Below are 18772 nucleotides of genomic sequence, written 5' to 3' on the forward strand. Positions count from 1 at the left end.
AGTGACCAACTCTATATTGGCTTTCAGACTCGAGTACTCTCTCCTTCCCTGCTCACACTGGTTGCGTGCCTACAGACGTCGTGCTGTTCGTGCAGTGAAGACTCCTCTGATAACACTGACTTGCACAAACCAAAACCACAGCATGATGCTAAAGGAAGAGGAAATGAAGCAGCACACGTCACAATCAATTGTGGATTTCAATGGTTTAATTGATGTCAAATGCATGATTCATATGTTTACAGTTCCACTGATATCCTCAGAATAGACATTTTCTACAAACAAAAAATCTTATCACACATAAATACATCTTAGAATGAATATGTTAAATAAGATGCAAGATAAACCATTTGATGACCTATTAATAGAAGCCATGGATGTCTACGGGAAAGATCAGGATGTTTACTGAGACTGAAGCGCTGCGGGTAGAGGAGGGGGGGGGGGGAGGGGGGCGTCACTCGGTTTCTCTAACATGATTTATGATAAATGCCTTACCTGCTTAAACATAACCATCTGAACTTGGGGCTGTCTGATGTCATCTAACATGGCTACCACAGTATAAAGACAGTAACAATCATCCCACTTCCAGTTTTCAAAAATTAAAAATAAGAGCATATAAAGGCAACATTTACTCAGGCAGGCGTCGTCCTGCAGGATAAGAAGCAGTTGAAATGGCTGTGGCTTTTAGAAGTTCTTCTTCTCTCAAAAATAAGGTTGGCAGTGGCTTTCTTGGCTGCGTGACAAAGAGAAGAAGATCGGATTACCAATCAGTGCGTAACTGCTTTAACAGGTCATAAAGGAAACTAATGACACATGCTAAATCAAATCATTGATGCGTTAGGGAAGATCCTTCATGAGGATTTATCTGCTATTCCTCAAATCAGAAACAAACTTTAACTGGCAAAAGACATGAAGTGCATGTGGTTTTCACCTTCTTCTTTAAACTTGTCCGCAGCCTCTGATGCTTTATCCTTGACGTCTTTCATCACGTTGTCAATCGTGCCTTCGCTCTTTAAGAAGAAGGGGCGAATGATTCTTGTGTAGAGCAGAATGGAGCCGTTTGATGGAGTGGGAGCCATGCACCAAACCAAGAAGACACACTAGAGAGACCCGAACACAAACATCACGTTACACTCTCCACATCAGAAGACTTGTGTGTCCACTCACACAGATACTGCATTTTGATGATATAAGTGTTCTTTCAGGGATCAAGCACACAGCTAAACACGTTTGGACTGTATCACCGTGCCTTATATAATTGAAACTGGAGTCAAAACTTATTAAAATCAGGTTGAATTGTTATTCAGCTGGTCATGACTAGCTATTAGGGGTGTAACGAGACCCTCATGTCACGATTCGATCACGATACTGAACTCACAATACCATATTATTGTGATACTCCCAAGACATGTGATAAAAGGTTCATAAAAAATGTACTGTTGAGCAAAATGCTAAATTTGGTGTTACACTGAGTGTGTAAATGAATAGTCTTGGACTTGGTGCTGAAACCCAAAGCTCAGGACAATAGAGACGCCAGAATAACAATATTCATGATTCTGGAGCTGAAATACAGGATTATTTTAGATGAATATACTTGCACTCTTTCACTGACTAGATATATTTATAATAATGGTCACTTTTACTGCTAACATCAGACGCACAAATATTCCCCCATTGCATTAATATACATTATATTCAACATTATATATAGTAGTTTAATGCAGTACTGACACTAAAACTTTGAAAACTCTAATTTTTCCTCACACAGACATTTTCCTTTTGCGTGAACTACACACGATACATATCGATGCATTTTTGTATTGCGATACGATATATTGTCACACCCCTACTACCTAATGTGATATTTTCAGTACATCTCAATATTTCAATCTGAAGACGTACAGCAAGTTTGCCCATAACAATCAGAAGCATAAAAACATGCCAAAACACTAATGTCACACAACTTTCCCAGGACTATTATTAGTGTTTCTCGTCAAATATAGGAATAGGAAAAGATATAAAATAGGCTAATAGGAAGATTCTGGCAGATGTATTGGGGTGGAGCTGAACAGTGATGTAAAGTCACACCGTCTGACACCAAACACCAGTTCAAACACTTCCTGTCCTCTTATAACTTCATGATGATGTATTCTCTTATTATAACTTCTAGAAACAAAAAAAACTTTTTTAAATTTTCAGTGTACTTTTAAATGAGTTAAAATTTGCGTCTCAAGGGGTTTATCCAAGTGAATCAAATTTCTTACAAATTCACGCTAGAAAACCCAAAACTGCATCCGCTTACTTTCTTCACTGAGTCGAATATCACCAATATTCACCCTTAAAGAAGAAGAAACAGAGGTTGTATATCATGTCGAGTTCTTCTTAGTCTTGATTTCTCACAACTTGTGAGTTTTTCTGTGCGAGACGGAGTGAACTGTGGCGCTTATAGAGTCTCCTGAACACACAAAAGCCCAACGGCCAAGGTCAGGAATTTTCATTAAATCTCAGTTTGTTTTCCACCAAACCCCATCGTAAACCCCAGAACACTTGGCATCGCATCGGATCATTCTGAGATACTTTAGTGTCTTCTTTAAAGCTTGATGCGGGTCACGATTCACCACCGCAGGGTTCGGACAGACACTGTCAAATGAAATTCCAGGACTTTCTAAGCGCTACTCTTTTGGTTTCCAAGCACAACAATCAGAGACCTCACTTATCAAACAAAGATACTCCGAAAGCTGTATCATATACTTGAATAATTATGAGCAACATCACGCTCATTGCCATGTGAAATGGCTCTATATCAATATCAGATGGGTCTAAAAATATTGTGTTATCAATCAATTTAAACACTATTTTCTAATATAGCCTATAGACCTTATGTGGCTCCGCCCCTTTTCAGCGCTGCGCTCGTTGTCTTTGGTCTTCCGGTCTGTATTTTCACAGCGATCTTGATATTTATGAACGAGCAGCTCGTTTTAAAATCTTCCCGGTCGACTGACATCTGTTTATTCATCTGCTTTAAACATTACAGTCCTCATGAGAACTTTCGTTAACTTTACATTAAGTAAATCCACTTCAAGAGCTAATTACTCCTGGACAGCGATGCCATAGAGATATACAAAGACGATATTCTAGAGATGGCGGCGCCCTCGTTTCTCTGCCGCATAAGGACTACTGTCTTCCAGTAACTCAATCATCTTTTCAGAAATATGGCTGTTTCCAAGGGTTTTCCAAGACTTCAATTTCAAAGTCAAACTCAGGCACTTTAAGAAACCTTGTATGGACGAGCAAGAGCGGGACATTTAAAGAAAACTCTCCTTTTGCGGTCCGAAAAAGAAAGAATGGCATACGGCATTAGAGCAACACCAGGGTGAGTAAATGATGACTTCATTTTCATTGTAGGGTGAACAATCCCTTAAGTAATAATAATAAAGAGGTGAAAATATAGTCAAATGTGTTTGTAGAAATAAAAATAAAAAAAATATATAAATGTAATCAGGAAATTAAAGTTGGCAAGAAATCAAATATGGCAACTAATCCCTGTACAAAAGCTCTACAGACACCTGTTATAAATCTAAAACTCATGTGACATGACTACATGTACTCATTAACTGAATTGTTGCGAACAACATCATCATGTGCTGTCCAATACCTTTCCCAAAAAGTAGAAGGGGAACCAGGAGAGGAAGATGTCGGCGAAGAACTCGGCGACGCTGAACACCCCGTACACCACCCAGTAGGTCAGCCATTTGGTGTCGTCCTCTTTAGTGGCGCTCTCGATGGCTTTGATTCTGCGGACACATCCACAGTCACACACACAATCACACTTTTCTTTTACTGATGTGAGATAACAGGCAGAAGAGAGGGATCTGATCATCCACGGCATCAGATGGCCGCTGATAAGACCAGCGAAACTCAGAACTGGTGTGTTAACCCTGTAAAGCCTGACATGAGACATTAAAGTCTGTTTTTTATTTTTATTGAACCTTTAGACAAAAAAGAACTCAGTTTATCATCAAATTTGACACTTTACGGCTCATATAGTATGATGACGGGAGAATATGGAGCTCGAGGAAGAAAAAAATATTCAGAGGAACAAACTGAGCAAAAATATTATATATATATTTATATGTTCAAAAAGATGAAATGTGATGAGATCTTAAAGGAACACTCCGACTTTTTGGGACTTTAGCTTATTCACAGTATCCCCCAGAGTTAGATAAGTCCATACATACCTTTTTCATTTCTGTGCTTTCTGTAAGTGTTATTTGACGCACCCATCGCTAGCCTAGCTTAGCACAAAGACTGGATGTAAATGGATAATGGTAGCATACTAATCCCAATAAGTGACAAAATAATGCAAACATTTTCCTATTTACATGTTGTGATCTGTGTAGTCACAGCGTGTACAAATAACAAGGCTATATGAGACAGAGACCATTTTTAATCGTATAAATACTGGGAACTATATTCTCACTAGGCGTAGGAGCACAGCTACTTGGGCGGAGTGATTAGCGCAGCACACGAGACGCCATGTTGATGGTTCCGTAAACAAAACAAACGTGACTAACTAGCTAGTAGCGAACGTGACTCGTGATCATGGCTGACTTTGATGAATTGTCAGAGGAATTTTACTGGGTATCAAACCAAGATCCAGAACCATATAGTTTTGAGCCAGAATACACAGACGAGGAGTTACAAACTTTGGAAGCTGTAAGACAAGATACAGCGAACACCCATGATTGTAAACTATAAATTTACTATCTAGTAATTGCTGACTCTATTACTGCAACTCTGAGCGAACTCTCTGCTCCTCACCACAGGGCATCTCGTGTGCTGCGCTAATCACTCCGCCCAAGTAGCCACTCCGCCCAAGTAGCTGTGCTCCTACGCCTAGTGAGAATATAGTTCCCAGTATTTATACGATTAAAAATGGTCTCTGTCTCATATAGCCTTGTTATTTGTACACGCTGTGACTATACAGATCACAACATGTAAATAGGAAAGTGTTTGCATTATTTTGTCACTTATTGGGATTAGTATGCTACCTTATCCATTTACATCCAGTCTTTGTGCTAAGCTAGGCTAGCGGTGGGTGCGTCAAATAACACTTACAGAAAGCACAGAAATGAAAAAGTATGTATGGACTTATCTAACTCTGGGGGATACTGTGAATAAGCTAAAGTCCCAAAAAGTCGGAGTGTTCCTTTAATAACAGTATAACAGAATACTGACATAAGTATATAAATATCAATCCCTCTATATCTGCCAATAATATGTCTTAGTAAGATGATATTTCAATGCTTAGTTTAATAATCAAAGCTCTGTAGTTTTAAAACACATAATGCAATGCAATACAATGATTGAGAGATAAACAAATAAACCTTCCTCAAAAGCCTGATGATCATATTTGAGACTCATGCTTTCACTATAAAATGATAATCAAGTAAACTGAAGTTGCTTCAGTCCAGTACATGTTAATTTTGAAATATTACTTACAATTGAAAAGTTATTATTGCGTCTACTTGATAAGATTAGGTCAGATTTGACGGCAGAAAGACATGTGAAGCACGAGCTGAAGGAGGACGTTTGTACAGTTACACTGTAAGACTTTTCCCAGCTGAAGGAGTCTGAACAGCCAATCAGACGACAGAAGGAATGTGGTCGATGGAGTAAAACAGGCTTTTCAGCACAGCTTTGATCATCAGGAGATGTGCGTGTGGAATATGTTACAGAGGCTTCATTGAGGTTAGGAGATGAAGAACTGAGACGGGAGTCACGAGGTCTTCTGTGGTCTAGCGTGTCCAACCCTGAACTGCTTATCGGCACCACGATCAGACAAGATTCTCAATTCATACTCATTTTCATAATCCTGTTTAGAAACGCATTCATAACTTTGTGTTTAATGGACTGAAATTTCTAATCTTTGAAATGTGTACTTTCTTGAATCTGCACTGAGTGCTACCCTGTTTAAGTGTGCCCTGAGAAGCATTTTGTATCAGGCCCATAAAATCACTTTAATTTTTTCTCAAATTCAAATTCTTTTAATTTTTTGGACTCCATTTTAATGGTTTGATTACATTTTAGTTTAAATCATGAAACTTATACAATGTAACAATTTATTAAAAGTTAAACAAAAATGACATGTTTAGGCCCCTATGAAATGTGTTTTTCTCAAATTCAGTTTTATTTTATTTTATACCAAATTCTGTGTTTTCTGTTTTAAGTTTTCTGGATTCCATTTGAATGATTTAATGCAATTTTAGTGATCAAAAAGCATGTCTAATTAATTGATAGAAAAATATTTTTTTCTTTTATTTTTCATTTCTATAAGTTGTTTTATTTGTCTGGCAATCAAATGAAGGCATAAAACATTAATTTAGTTTTAATCATCTGAAATAATACAAACTTTTTTGTCAAACAAAAGTGCTGCACGGCAGAGCTTTACAGCATTAAATCATGGAATAAAAATTGAGATTATTACTTATCAAGTTTTAAAAATACTATTATTAAAATACTACACAGCTAAATTCTACTGTACAGCAGTAATACATTTCTGTAATATATATCACAAACGGTAGCCATTGACTTCCATATTAGAGAAAAGTCAATGGAGTCCATCAACTGTTTGTTCATTCTTCAAAATATCTTCTTTTGTGTTCAGTAGAAGAAAGAAATGTATACAGGATTGGAACACCATGAGGGTGAATAAATGATGATACAATTTTCATTTTTAGGTGAACTATCCCTTTAACAGAAAATCTGACATCATGAGAAGCGTAGGCCTGATAAGCAATATCTTCTGCCTACTCCTTTTCGGCCACTGTAAGATGTCTGTTTAAATTATTTGATTATTTAACCATGACTACAGATGTACCTAAAGATAGATCACAGTTGTAATCAGATATTCGACGATAAACATAAGGTTTTGAAGGAAGAGTGCATGTTCTGCCGTGTACACTTTCTGCTGCGTACTGCGTGCGCGCCGCTGCGATGACGTCAGCGATCCGTAACCGCGACGTCGATGACGCAACCACCCGCGGCGTGACGCCACAATGAACAAACAGAAAGGTAGATTACAGTTTTAACTCACGATATATACGCAGGATAGACGAATCCAATGAGATTACAAAGAAGAGAAGCGCCGTATCCGATCACCAGATACACTGCGAGGAACGTGATGACAGCTGCAAGACAAAAGACAACATCATCATCTCTGACACATCACGCACAACACTGTTCTCGGTTAAACAGCATTACAGCCTCAGAGTAAACCGTAAGCGGTTGTTCTGACGTGTCCGACATGACACATGTGTTCCTGTTTAACGCTCTCACCATAGACGATGTAGGACCTGTTCACGCCAGTCCTCGCCTCGATCTTTGCCAGCACGTCCGTCATCACATTCTTCTCCTTCAGGAACTTGTCGAAACGCTCTTTTAGCGCGAACGCCATGATTTGTCTGGATTGGCGATTGTTTAATAATAGTGCGAACAGCAGCTCAACTCCTGCTGTTCTCAGTTCAGTGTGTGTGACTTGCACGCCGAGGGTGTGACGTCACGACGCCACTTCCGCGACCACACCCTTCATATAACGGTGTAAAATGGCAGTTGTGCGGAAGAAAGCCCTGTAAATGTTAAATTAAATGAGTATTACACTGGGAATATGTGTAGAGATATATTCATAATGGCGTTGACTGCACGAAAGGTGAGGTCGAATACATAAAAGATATCCTTTTCACAATTTAGCCAGGTGTTTAACTACATTTATAGCGTAGCATGATCGCTGTAATATCATCTTCATCACATACAAACTGCCAGCGCCAATCTCTTCATTGCTCTATGAACTTCTCCGTGATTGGCTTCTTGATGATGTCAATCATGTAGAAGAGTGACTGTGATTGGTCAGGAGTTTCCGTTCACGCGCTTCTGATCCCGCCTCCTTCTGAGCGCAAGAGTTGTTCATGAATTCGTATTTTTAGCTAGTTAGCATGTTAGCATCAGTGTCGTCGTTATAAATTCACAGCAGTTCTTGCCCTTTTATGGATAGTGTTTGAATAGTACAGAACCATGTTATTTAGCCACATATTATAAATGTGAAGCACGCAAGTGTAGTGCCTTTGCGCTGTTTTTAAACGCACTAGTTTTGCTTGTTCGGGATGTTTTTACCCTTAACATGGAGACAAAAAGATGGGAGATTCCTAACGGCTTACTGGATGACCTTTGCAGGTAAACCGAGAGCTTATATTCACACCATACCGTGTGTTTTAAAGTACCTGTACGTTTAATATGGACTTATATCAGTTTGAGCGGTCGAATGGCAGTCTTTGTTACGCGGTCATCTAAAGGACTCAGCTAAGTTAATTGATTGTATTATAAAGGCTGTGTTGCAAAAGCTATTAAACTCCTGTGGTAAGCAGTGTTCGGGGTGTCGTAGGCACCCCCGTCCCGAGTGCAGTTTTGTCCGTCGAGTGTGTGTGTGTGTGTGTGTGAGAGAGTCTCAGCGCATATTTGTGTTTCGCGTGCGCGCTCCAGTCAGCTTTGGGCGCGTGCCAGGTCAGCGGTGTTTTGACTCCAAATTCGAGTAACAACAACAGTTTCTAAAGTCTGATCAAGAGCTAATAGTTATTGTTGCTGATATTTTGAACTAAATGGTCAATTGACTGACTACGTATAACTACTTCCGTGTTTCCGGTAACGACATTCAAAATGTATTATTTTTTGTTATGATTATTATTGATATTGTTAATTGTGTAGTCTCACTGAATGAGGGGAAATCATTTGACCTTAATTGATCACATGCTAGTGAAAGGTAGATCATGAGAGTGCAGATTATTATTACTTTTTAAAGTCCGCATGAAACGGAGGTTGCGATTGTCCCTATATCGTGACGTATTTCCTTCTTGAACAGGATGTAGGGCGAGGCTTGTGGGTAATTGATTGGATGGTTGTGGTTTGCTGTTGGTGGATCCCTTGTGATACCAGTAAACCCAGTGAACACATCATCAGAGAAGAGAAGTGGTGCAGGAGGGAAGAGAATTCCCAGGAATTGAGTTTGAGACCACTGATCTAGATAGTCGTCTTGCTGACAATTGTGGATTTTTTTGTCAAATACAGATTATTTTTCACTGTACAAAATGCTTCAAAATTTGAAGCGAAAAATAGCCTGTATTTGACCACTTCATTAATCATTTGAAGATCAAATGATTATTCTTGTGTAAACATGTATTACTTTAATTACAAGGCAAGGTGATGTAGCTACGGAAGCCCTAAGAGGCCATGGATTGTTATTTTTTTCTATCTTGTTTTCTCGTGATCACGACTTAATTTTCTCGTGATCTCGAGATAACAAAAGTTGTTTTCTCGTGATCACGACTTAATTTTCTCGTTATCTCGAGATAACAAAAGTTGTTTTCTCGTGATCACGACTTAATTTCTAATATATGATCTCGACATAAAACCGTTTTCTCACGCCGTCGTGTGTATGTATCGCGATTCGCGAGAAAATCTCGCTCCTTCTGAATGTTGTGTGTACAGTATCATGATGTAGCCTACGTGCGAGCTGGCTTCTTTGATTTTGAAATCTACTTCATAAAAAGCCCGCAGAAGAGATGGATTTTATAATTGCTTTGAGAGAGAGAGAGGTGTCCCAGAGGAGAACCTGGCCAGACTTAACTGATCTCTGACCATTTCTCGGGTCAGCCGCAAAAAAACATTAATCTGCATCTTTCAAACATAATTCTGGTAGACATGCAGACGTCCAGGACCTGAAGTTGGCTGGCAATGAAACTGACTAGCCTACACGTTCAGGGTAGCTATATTGTCTTCTACGATAAAGTTGCAGACCTGACAGCCTCCTCCTTCTAAGTGTCGGACACTAATGTGGAAGTCGCCAATCACTGACAGACATAGAACTATTTCATTTTGAGTGAGCCCGTTATCAAAGTAAAAGCGAATGCGATCATCCATGATGCTGCTTTATTCTGCTTTTGGTGCTTATACTGTTCTTGCCGACTACGCAGAAAAAAACAAGTCGTGATCACGAGAAAACAACTTTTGTTATCTCGAGATAACGAGAAAATTAAGTCATTATCACGAGAAAATAACAGAGAAAAAAAATATTATCCATGGCCTCTTAGGGCTTCCGTATGTAGCTGTTGTGGAAAACCTAATAAGAGTAGCAGTCACAGCAGCAATCATTCTCCCCTCCGCCTTGGTTAAAGTTTGTGGCCCGTCCAACACGAAAACATTGGTAAATACGACTTAAGAGGGCGTTCGTGTCCAGTATTTAACTAGGAAACTCATATGTATAAGATTCAGCATAAGATTCAAGATGAGCATGTGAGTTAAAAAAAAGATGTGCATAAAAAATGCTGCAATATTCCATAAAAAAAAATCGATTTTGATTTCATAGTGACTTTTAAGGTTATCTTAGCTTTAGATCTGTTAGTTCTTCAGAAAAGTATCATGCCATATTATTTAAAACTGGAAGTATGTCACAAAGCTCAGTGCAAGACAAGTAGTCCATTGTATTGAACATATTTCATCATTAAATGTGCTGTTGACTCATGATGTGGGCTTCATGTTGTCAGTATGTTCGGTGCGTGTGATGATTTTGTTTTGTGTCTTGTAGTCGCTTCATTCTTCACATCCCCAGCGAGGAGAGGGACAATGCCATCAGAGTCTGCTTCCAGATCGAGCTTGCCCATTGGTTTTACCTGGACTTCTGCATGCAGAATTCACCAGGATTACCTCAGTGTGGGATAAGAGACTTTGCCAAGGCTGATATCCTAAAGAGATCTTTGTATAATGTTCCTAATGAAAGCATACTAGGGGCAGAGAGAGTACTGAGTTTGTGTTATAGGCCAGGTTTTGGGCGCTGCAGGAAGACTCAGTGAACATTCATTAACACACAGACTAAAGGCCTGTTCACAACAAGGATGATAACTGCATAATAATTGTTCTAATACCATGAGAATAGGGAAGTCCACAGCACAGCTATAACCATAACCACAACCACAGAGAGGAGCGATATCAGTTAAATAATTCTCAGAATGATAAAAAAAAAAAAACATTGACAGCCAATCAGAATCCACTTCCAAAACCCAGTCAATCGGCTCATTTAAAGTGTCAGATGACAAAACTGCGTTGCGCTCTTAGAATAAACACATATTTTTTCATGCGTTGGTGTGGATGCAAATATATTTATTATTATCGTTCTTTATAGTAATCGTTCTTAGTGTGATTAGGACTTAAACGCACAATTTTCCGAAGTCTTTTTTTAACTGAGGTGCAGGTACCTTCTTGATCAAAGGTAAAGTATTATTATCAGGCATCAGAAAAACTTGAAACATGCTGAGTATAATGATAAATGGTGATGAATTGTTGTTTGATCAAACTTGTGTGATGAAATAATTGCTCACACCAAACCGCACGAGCTGATTGAACACAGAGTGGCTTATTACACGTTTCTTTGAGCGGAATATCACACTGGAGATCCACAAATCCCAGCACACATACATGTGTAGCTCATGTAAAAGCAGCAGAAGTTGACCCGGAGTGCTTCTCAATGATCTTGCAGGTGGTCTAAGTCTCTGACCAGGTCAAGTTGCAGGAGTTTTTAATATAATTTAGGATCCTCAGGTCTGTGGTGCTTATAAGAGACTATATATGCGAGAAATGAGTCCTGGATTCAAATCCAGCTGTGCCTCGATGGGAGGGAGTAGGTGATGCCGGAAAAGACTTAAAGAGTTCTGAATGATTCACAAGAAGGAACAAAAAGTGTCATTATAAAAATTCCCTGCACCTCTAATGCCAAAAAAAGCAGTGTCTGAATAGGACTACAGTTAGAGAATTAGAGAAGAAGAATTCTGTGGGCTAAATAGTGATGAAAGCTGAAATATTAAATGTTATGGATGAATATTTGTAGAGGAGGATCAAAAGACAATTTCACCTGAGATTTGGAGCCAAATTACAGGGGTGTAAAACGACTTCAGAGAGATGGCAGCGTCATTATTTAATTTTTTACATGGAGATTGGTAGTTAAATGTTTAATTTAGCAATCTTTGTAGCCTTATATGTCAACGTTGACCGTTCAAAAATACGTTTAAAAAGGTATGTTATATACATGTATTTTGATAGAGGGAAACAAGATACGTTTCTAGTTTCAACATTAGTTCTTTAAAGGAAAAAAAGCTGTATGCAAAGTGACTCACATTTGGTTTTTGACCCCTGATAATGTGCACAATTGACCAGTTTACTCAGGGAGCCGCATTAATATCTCTATCTCTGGGACTGAACTGTATTGGGCCTTTAAAATGAAGATACCTAAAGATAAGTTTACCAAAACAAAAGAATCTGAAAGGATATTAAGATATCTGACAAGTTACAGACATGCAAACTTCAGGCAAAAAAACACAAGAAGTGCTTTTTCCCATTTTTAAACTGTCACCGTTGGCATATAATGAAACAAAGATTGCTCAAGTCAACAGATTTAACTAACAGACCTACCAATCTCTGTGTAACAATAAATAATGATGATGCTGCCATCTTTTATAAAGTCATTTTACACCCCTGTAATATGTGTCCAAATCTACGATTCCAGAATTTAATAATCGATTATGATGACTATAATAATACCCAGTGTGTTGCAGAGGCCGTCTCAAAATACACACACACTCGCAGCAGAGACGCATCATTTACTCACTCTCATGACGTGGTGGTACTGCTACTACCTCTCATGACATTATAAACCCGTGTGAGTTTCTGTCTTATGAGAAACATAAAAGAAAATATTTTGAAGAATGTTTTAACTGTTTTGGTCTATAAGTAATGCAATACTTTTTAGAGAAGAGTAATTAGTACATTGACAGCAAATCAGAATCCACTTCCAGAACCCAGTGAATGGACTCATTTAAAGTGTCAGTCATTGGCGTCTAAAAGCAGTAACTTTCAGGCAAGTCCTTTCCATCTTTGAAATGCCTCTCGGACCCAGCTGTTTCAGTCATGCAACTCTCATCTCTCTCAATGGGGAAACATCAGATTCTCCAAAGCTGTTTATCAAGCTTATGATTAAGTTTCATATTTGAAATCACCTATTAAATCTGAAAACAACTATCATGAAGATGCTCAAATCATGAAGATGAAGTGCAACGAGCAATATGGCGGATCAAGTCCCGTCTTCTAAATAAAAGAGACAATCTGCCCCTTTTTCAGCGGCGCTGATATATATATATATATATATATATATATATATATATATATATATATATATATATATATATTCTCATGCATATAAAGTGTTTTTGTGGTTTGTTTCTCTCCGTGTGTCTCCTTAACATCATGGTCACTTTTTAATCACTGTCCATTCCTGCTGCCCCACGGAGAGGATGTTCAGAAGGTTTTAGAGCAGTGGAAGGAGTACAAGATGGGTGTGCCGACATTTGGCGCCATTATTCTTGATGAAACGCTTGACCATGTAAGTACACAGCTTCTAGAAGCATCATCATCTATGCTATGTGAGGGTTGCGATGCTTATTGAAGCTTTATTTGTACCTGAAGGTGTTAATGGTCCAGGGTTATCTGGCCAAGTCTGGCTGGGGTTTTCCTAAAGGGAAAGTCAATGAAGACGAGGCTTTCCATGACTGCGCTGTGAGAGAAGTATGTCTTATTCTCGGCTGTGAAAATACAGATGTTGCTCTGATATGTTTAGAGGTCAGATGTCATTGTTGTTCTGTTTTCTCTGCAGGTTTTAGAGGAGACGGGCTTTGATATCCGAGATCGTATATGCAAAAAGACATATATCGAGCAGAGAATTTTAGATCAATTGGCCCGATTGTACATTATCCCAGGAGTTCCTAAAGATACCAAGTTTAACCCCAAGACCAGAAAAGAAATAAGGGTGCATATACATTTGGATGCTTTTGTTTTGCCAGCACACACAAGCACATGTGTTTGATTGTACAACTCATCCATTGAAATCTCTGCTCTTCTGATTTCTCATAGAACATTGAATGGTTCCCGGTGGATAAACTGCCTTGCCACAGGAACGATATGACTCCTAAATCCAAGCTTGGACTGGCTCCTAACAAGTTTTTTATGGCTATTCCATTTATGAGGTACATCTTCTCCTTTTGCATCATTAATGAGCATCTAAAGTGGACCAGGGGGTGCTGTTGTGCGATTGAAGGTGTAACTGAGGTGTGATGTGTGATTTGCAGGCAGCTCAGAGAGTGGATTGCCAAACACAAAGGAGAGTCGACGAGCAGCGACGAGGATTTCGCGTCCAACGGCAGCACGCCATGCAAACCATTCCGGTGCGATGATTCTGGCTATAGAAGGCTTTCGCCATCATGATTTCATGCCTGCAAAAATTTTATATTTTGCTTAAAGAGCTAATAGTGCAGTTTAATATTTTAGTGGCTGTGCATTTAAAGAGGGACACAACCGTCAAATAAGAGACAGAAACCTATTTATAGTTATTTCACTTATTTATTTGTCAAATATCTGTTAGATAACCTACTGATAACCTCATTATCTGGGGTGCCTTAAGACTGAATAGTTGATCAGAAAGCCCACTGACCTCATATGAAAATAATCAACTATGAAATATGAATTATCAGTGTTGGGTGTAGTTAATTACTGCACTTTCATTACCTTTCCCTTGAAAAAAAGTAAAGTAAGAGATTACTCTTAATTGTTCTGTAGTTGTTTCTAATGTAATTGCATTAAATATAGATTATAGAACAATTCTATATAGAACAATATTAACGTCTAGTGTTAAAATGTATGTTATTAATATAAACTTCTGTCTTTAAATACTTTAGTCAGTTCAAGAATAATTTATGCAATTTTAGATTTTTTCTTTATATGTATTTGCAAAAATTAAAGGAGCCGTTTCATGTCTATCCTTGTATTGTTCAACTGCTCGGGGTTGAAATGGGATTTAGAAAGTGATTACTGATTTGTAATAAGCAATGCAATACTTTTTTATAGAGAGTAATTAGAAACAGTCTCTATTCAATAAAGCTCTGTGGAAATAAAGGTGGCTTGACTTATGTTACCGCGTGCTGTTGAATGCGCAGTCAGATGACTGTTGAAGTGATGACATGCACTAATTTCTGTTGTCGCTCCTCTGCTCAGCTCAAAGCCCAGAAAATCTCAGATGTTGGTGGAAGCATCTCCAGTATCGGGTGACAGCTGGGCAAAGCAGAAACAACAGAAAACTGTTGGACAACCCTCCCAGAGTGAGCTTGTAGACATGCTTAAACCCAAGGTAGGTGTTCACATCATAAAATAATTCATGTACATAAATAAAGATGCTATTATAGGTAGGTGTGAACAGTATAACCAACTTGTATAGCACAGAAATAAAGCTTATATAGATAGTCACATGTCCGTTTGCAAAGACAAAATTCTGATCTTATTCAGTTTATTGCACTTTTAATTACCTTTTTTATATCAAGCACATCACGCTCTTTATTTTCTTGTTCATCCATGTTTTTTTATCCCTCAGATTGTAACTTTAAGCATTTCTGCCCACTGAAAGCTGCACAAATATATTTACATACTGTGATATAGCAAACAATGCTGCAAAATGAGTGCATTAGCGCCCACCCACTTTGGTTCCAGAAGAATTTTTTCCGTTCATTTTTCCCATAAGGATTTAAAAAAGCTTTCGTTAAAGCGTTATAAGCCATGAACCAAGCCAACCAGCCACGAGCTGAATCAAAACACTGCAAACTTTGATTTGAAAGCATTTAAAAGGTGACTTGAAGCAAAAAAGTTCATAAAAAAAACAGTTTGAGCTGCACATGTTTTATTAACTGTATTTTTCTTTGACGCGATTCCAACTATATTTCAAGCAACATCATGGCAAACAGTTGCGCATCTGATGTGTCCCAGCTGAAGAAAACAATACAATACATCGGCCTAATTTTCTTATCATTAGAAATGAACATATATCGGCCGATACCGATATGATGGCGATTTTCTGTAAACATTTTTACAGCTCAGATAAACTGCTCTATTCCACAGTTTGTGTCAGACTCAGATGCTGACAGCAGCACAGACAGAGTCATCATCAGTTTGTTTGTTATTGCTGATTCAGTGATTGGTTCTGGTATTTCATTGCAGAATAATGTGAAAAGCAATGGCAAGAAACACCAAGAGTCTCCAACCCTGAAGAAACGAGCTAATGGTGTCGGTCAGCAGCAGGTGCGTTCCTCCATGTTGCTACACTACTATTTCTGAACATTAATCTTTATCTGTATTGTGTAACAATATGTTGTCTTGTAGAAAGATGACAAGAAACTTCAGCCCAGACGACTGCAGGATAACTTTGACACAGGTATTTAAATAAGCCTTTTAAAACAGTGATGCAATAGGGATTAGAATTGGGGTGTTGTTATATTGCTAAATCAAATGAATTGTATTTCATCACAAGCAAAATCCTCTCACATATCCAATATGTGATTAGAACTTACAAATGTTTGAAGAGAGATGAGAGTAAAGGTGCGGTCACGTTTACCATCAGTGGGTGAAATCCAGGCGTTTCAGTAGAAAGATTTCACAAAGGGTTGTAGTTGATCACTCGGATTCGCCGTGTTGACCGCAGAAAGATGCTTGGTTTGAAAGTGAGCTGGCTCTCATTCATCACTACACTAATGACAGTGGTCTTGACCGAGGACTAGAAATGTTGCTTGATGCACCTTTAGTTCATTCATCAAATAGTATATTTACTGCATGAATTAAAAAAGTTGTGTTAATCTGACTGTGGAACATCTACATTTGTTTTCCCAGATGCAGCTGCTGATGTCTATGGCTATAATGGACAGGTAGACTTGTGTTGTGAAGAACATGAATACATCCTCTCCTCGCGCTCCTTTCTCAGCTTCAAATTCGACAGGGAGGCCATCATGAAATCCTGCTATCCTGAGTCCTGAAGTTCTGTCTCTGGTTTTTAAAAGAGTTGATGCAGAAGATTTTGCTTTGGATCTTCTGCCCTGTGAAACCTGTTATTGGAGAGGCATTGTGTGTTGGACCAAGATTAAAGATATATCAAAATATTCCTTTTTACACACACTAATGTCAGTTCCTAATAATCTGGATCTGGAATGCTGTTAGCTTGAGTTCTTTGTAGACTTAATATTTTATGCTAAAACTTGTGCCCAATTATGAGGGCATCAAACATTTTGTCCCTAAAGAAGTTGTTCTTGGTAAACTTGCTCTTAGTGATCTGTTATGAAACTGGTTTGTCTAAAACACTCTTATCAATAATTTGGTTCAGAGCCCCTGAAGTACATATAGTACTCTTGTTTCATTGTGAACAAATGTTACAATAATAATCAGTCCAGCTGGGTGTTGAATTTCTATGGCTGAAGTCATCTCTGTATTCATTGTTTGCTGTGTTTTTCTTACAACCTTGCAATTATCAGTTGTTGTTCAGAAAGCATGCTTTTAGAACGTCACATGACTGGTACTGTACTGATTGGGTTGACGTTTCTCCTTGTGCAAAAGCAGTAAAAAAACATTCAAGCACTATATACTTTATCAAGTCCAGTCAGCAAATGTCTGCTTGGCTTGACATTGATGCGTATTTGATTTTGCTTTTTGATAAATCACATTTCATCCATGTTTTCTTCTGTAGTTTAGTCTTCTGTGCCATGGAGCCTTTTTTCTGTTCTTGTATATTTTTATTATGCTTCAGCTTTTTCCCAGTTTCCCCGCCCTTCATGTTTACGATACAATATTAACATTTTCTCTATGAAATGGCACTGAAATTTTGTAGTAAGTCACTTTACAATTATGCAACATGATTTGCTTAACCACATTATTCATGGTTGATGTTTTTTTCTTCTTCTAATTTTTTGGTAAATAAAGACACTTTCTTAAAGAGTGATGCTCTGTTTTGCCTTTTACACATTCAGAAGAATATTTATTTTTCAGAGTGAAGCAAGGATTATGTTATCAGGAATATTATCAGGAATGTCTTTGCTAAAAATATTTTTTTCATAAAAAGGTGAGTATACTGCAGTATTGTACACTTAGTCTACTGTTTATAGTTCATGAGATATTACAAGTTATCAAATATGTACACCTTGCATCATAGATTATTATTTTTTTGTCCACCGTGAAGCTCATACTTGCTGCGTAACACGAGAATGAACCTCATTGGTCCTTGCAGAAGCTCAAACGTGCTGCATAACTCGAGAATGAACCTCATTGGTTCTTGTTGAAGTTCAAACGTGCTGCATAACTTGAGAATGAACCTCATTGGTTCTTGTTGAAGTTCAAACGTGCTGCGTAACATGAGAATGAACTTCATTGGTTCTTGCTGAAGATCAAACGTGCCGCGTGACACGAGAATGAACTTCATTGGTTCTTGCTGAAGTTCAAACGTGCTGCGTAACTCCAGAATAATCCTCATTGGTTCTTGCTGAAGCTCCAACGTGCTGCGTAACACGAGAATGAACCTCATTGGTTCTTGCTGAAGCTCCAACGTGCTGTGTAACTCCAGAATGAACCTCATTGGTCCTTGCAAAAGCTCCAACGTGCTGCATAACTCGAGAATGAACCTCATTGGTCCTTGCTGAACCTCAAACGTGCTGCGTAACTCCAGAATGAACCTCATTGGTCCTTGTAAAAGCTCCAACGTGTTGCATAACTCGAGAATGAACCTCATTGGTCCTTGCTGAACCTCAAACGTGCTGCGTAACTCGGGAATGAACCTCATTGGTTCTTGCTGAAGCTCCAACGTGCTGCGTAACTCGGGAAT

General features: G+C 38.4%; 2 protein-coding genes across 3 annotated transcripts; one reads left to right on the forward strand and one right to left on the reverse strand.

Moving 5' to 3' along the window:
- Positions 1 to 186: 186 nt before the first annotated feature.
- On the reverse strand, positions 187 to 7470 carry reep5 (receptor accessory protein 5). Its single transcript, XM_081354415.1, has 5 exons — positions 7336 to 7470; positions 7094 to 7187; positions 3653 to 3791; positions 929 to 1097; positions 187 to 730 (listed from the first exon to the last, which is right to left on the reverse strand). Exons 1-5 carry the CDS (start codon positions 7451 to 7453, stop codon positions 630 to 632), a joined length of 621 nt encoding a protein of 206 aa, XP_081210541.1. The 5' UTR covers positions 7454 to 7470; the 3' UTR covers positions 187 to 629.
- Positions 7471 to 7579: 109 nt separating this feature from the next.
- dcp2 (decapping mRNA 2) lies at positions 7580 to 17895 on the forward strand. Of its 2 annotated transcripts, none has more exons than XM_081354414.1 (11): positions 7580 to 7705; positions 10631 to 10782; positions 13347 to 13474; positions 13558 to 13656; positions 13745 to 13897; positions 14002 to 14114; positions 14217 to 14312; positions 15139 to 15271; positions 16132 to 16212; positions 16294 to 16345; positions 16798 to 17895. In XM_081354414.1, exons 2-11 carry the CDS (start codon positions 10728 to 10730, stop codon positions 16938 to 16940), a joined length of 1053 nt encoding a protein of 350 aa, XP_081210540.1. In that variant the 5' UTR covers positions 7580 to 7705; positions 10631 to 10727; the 3' UTR covers positions 16941 to 17895. The 2 variants fall into 2 exon arrangements, with proteins under 2 accessions (XP_081210540.1, XP_081210539.1); XM_081354413.1 differs by lacking the exon at positions 7580 to 7705 and adding an exon at positions 7879 to 8226.
- The last annotated feature ends 877 nt before the right edge of the window (positions 17896 to 18772 follow it).

The sequence above is a fragment of the Scardinius erythrophthalmus genome, assembly GCF_964197995.2.
Source record: "Scardinius erythrophthalmus genome assembly, chromosome: 23".
Taxonomy (NCBI): domain Eukaryota; kingdom Metazoa; phylum Chordata; class Actinopteri; order Cypriniformes; family Leuciscidae; genus Scardinius; species Scardinius erythrophthalmus.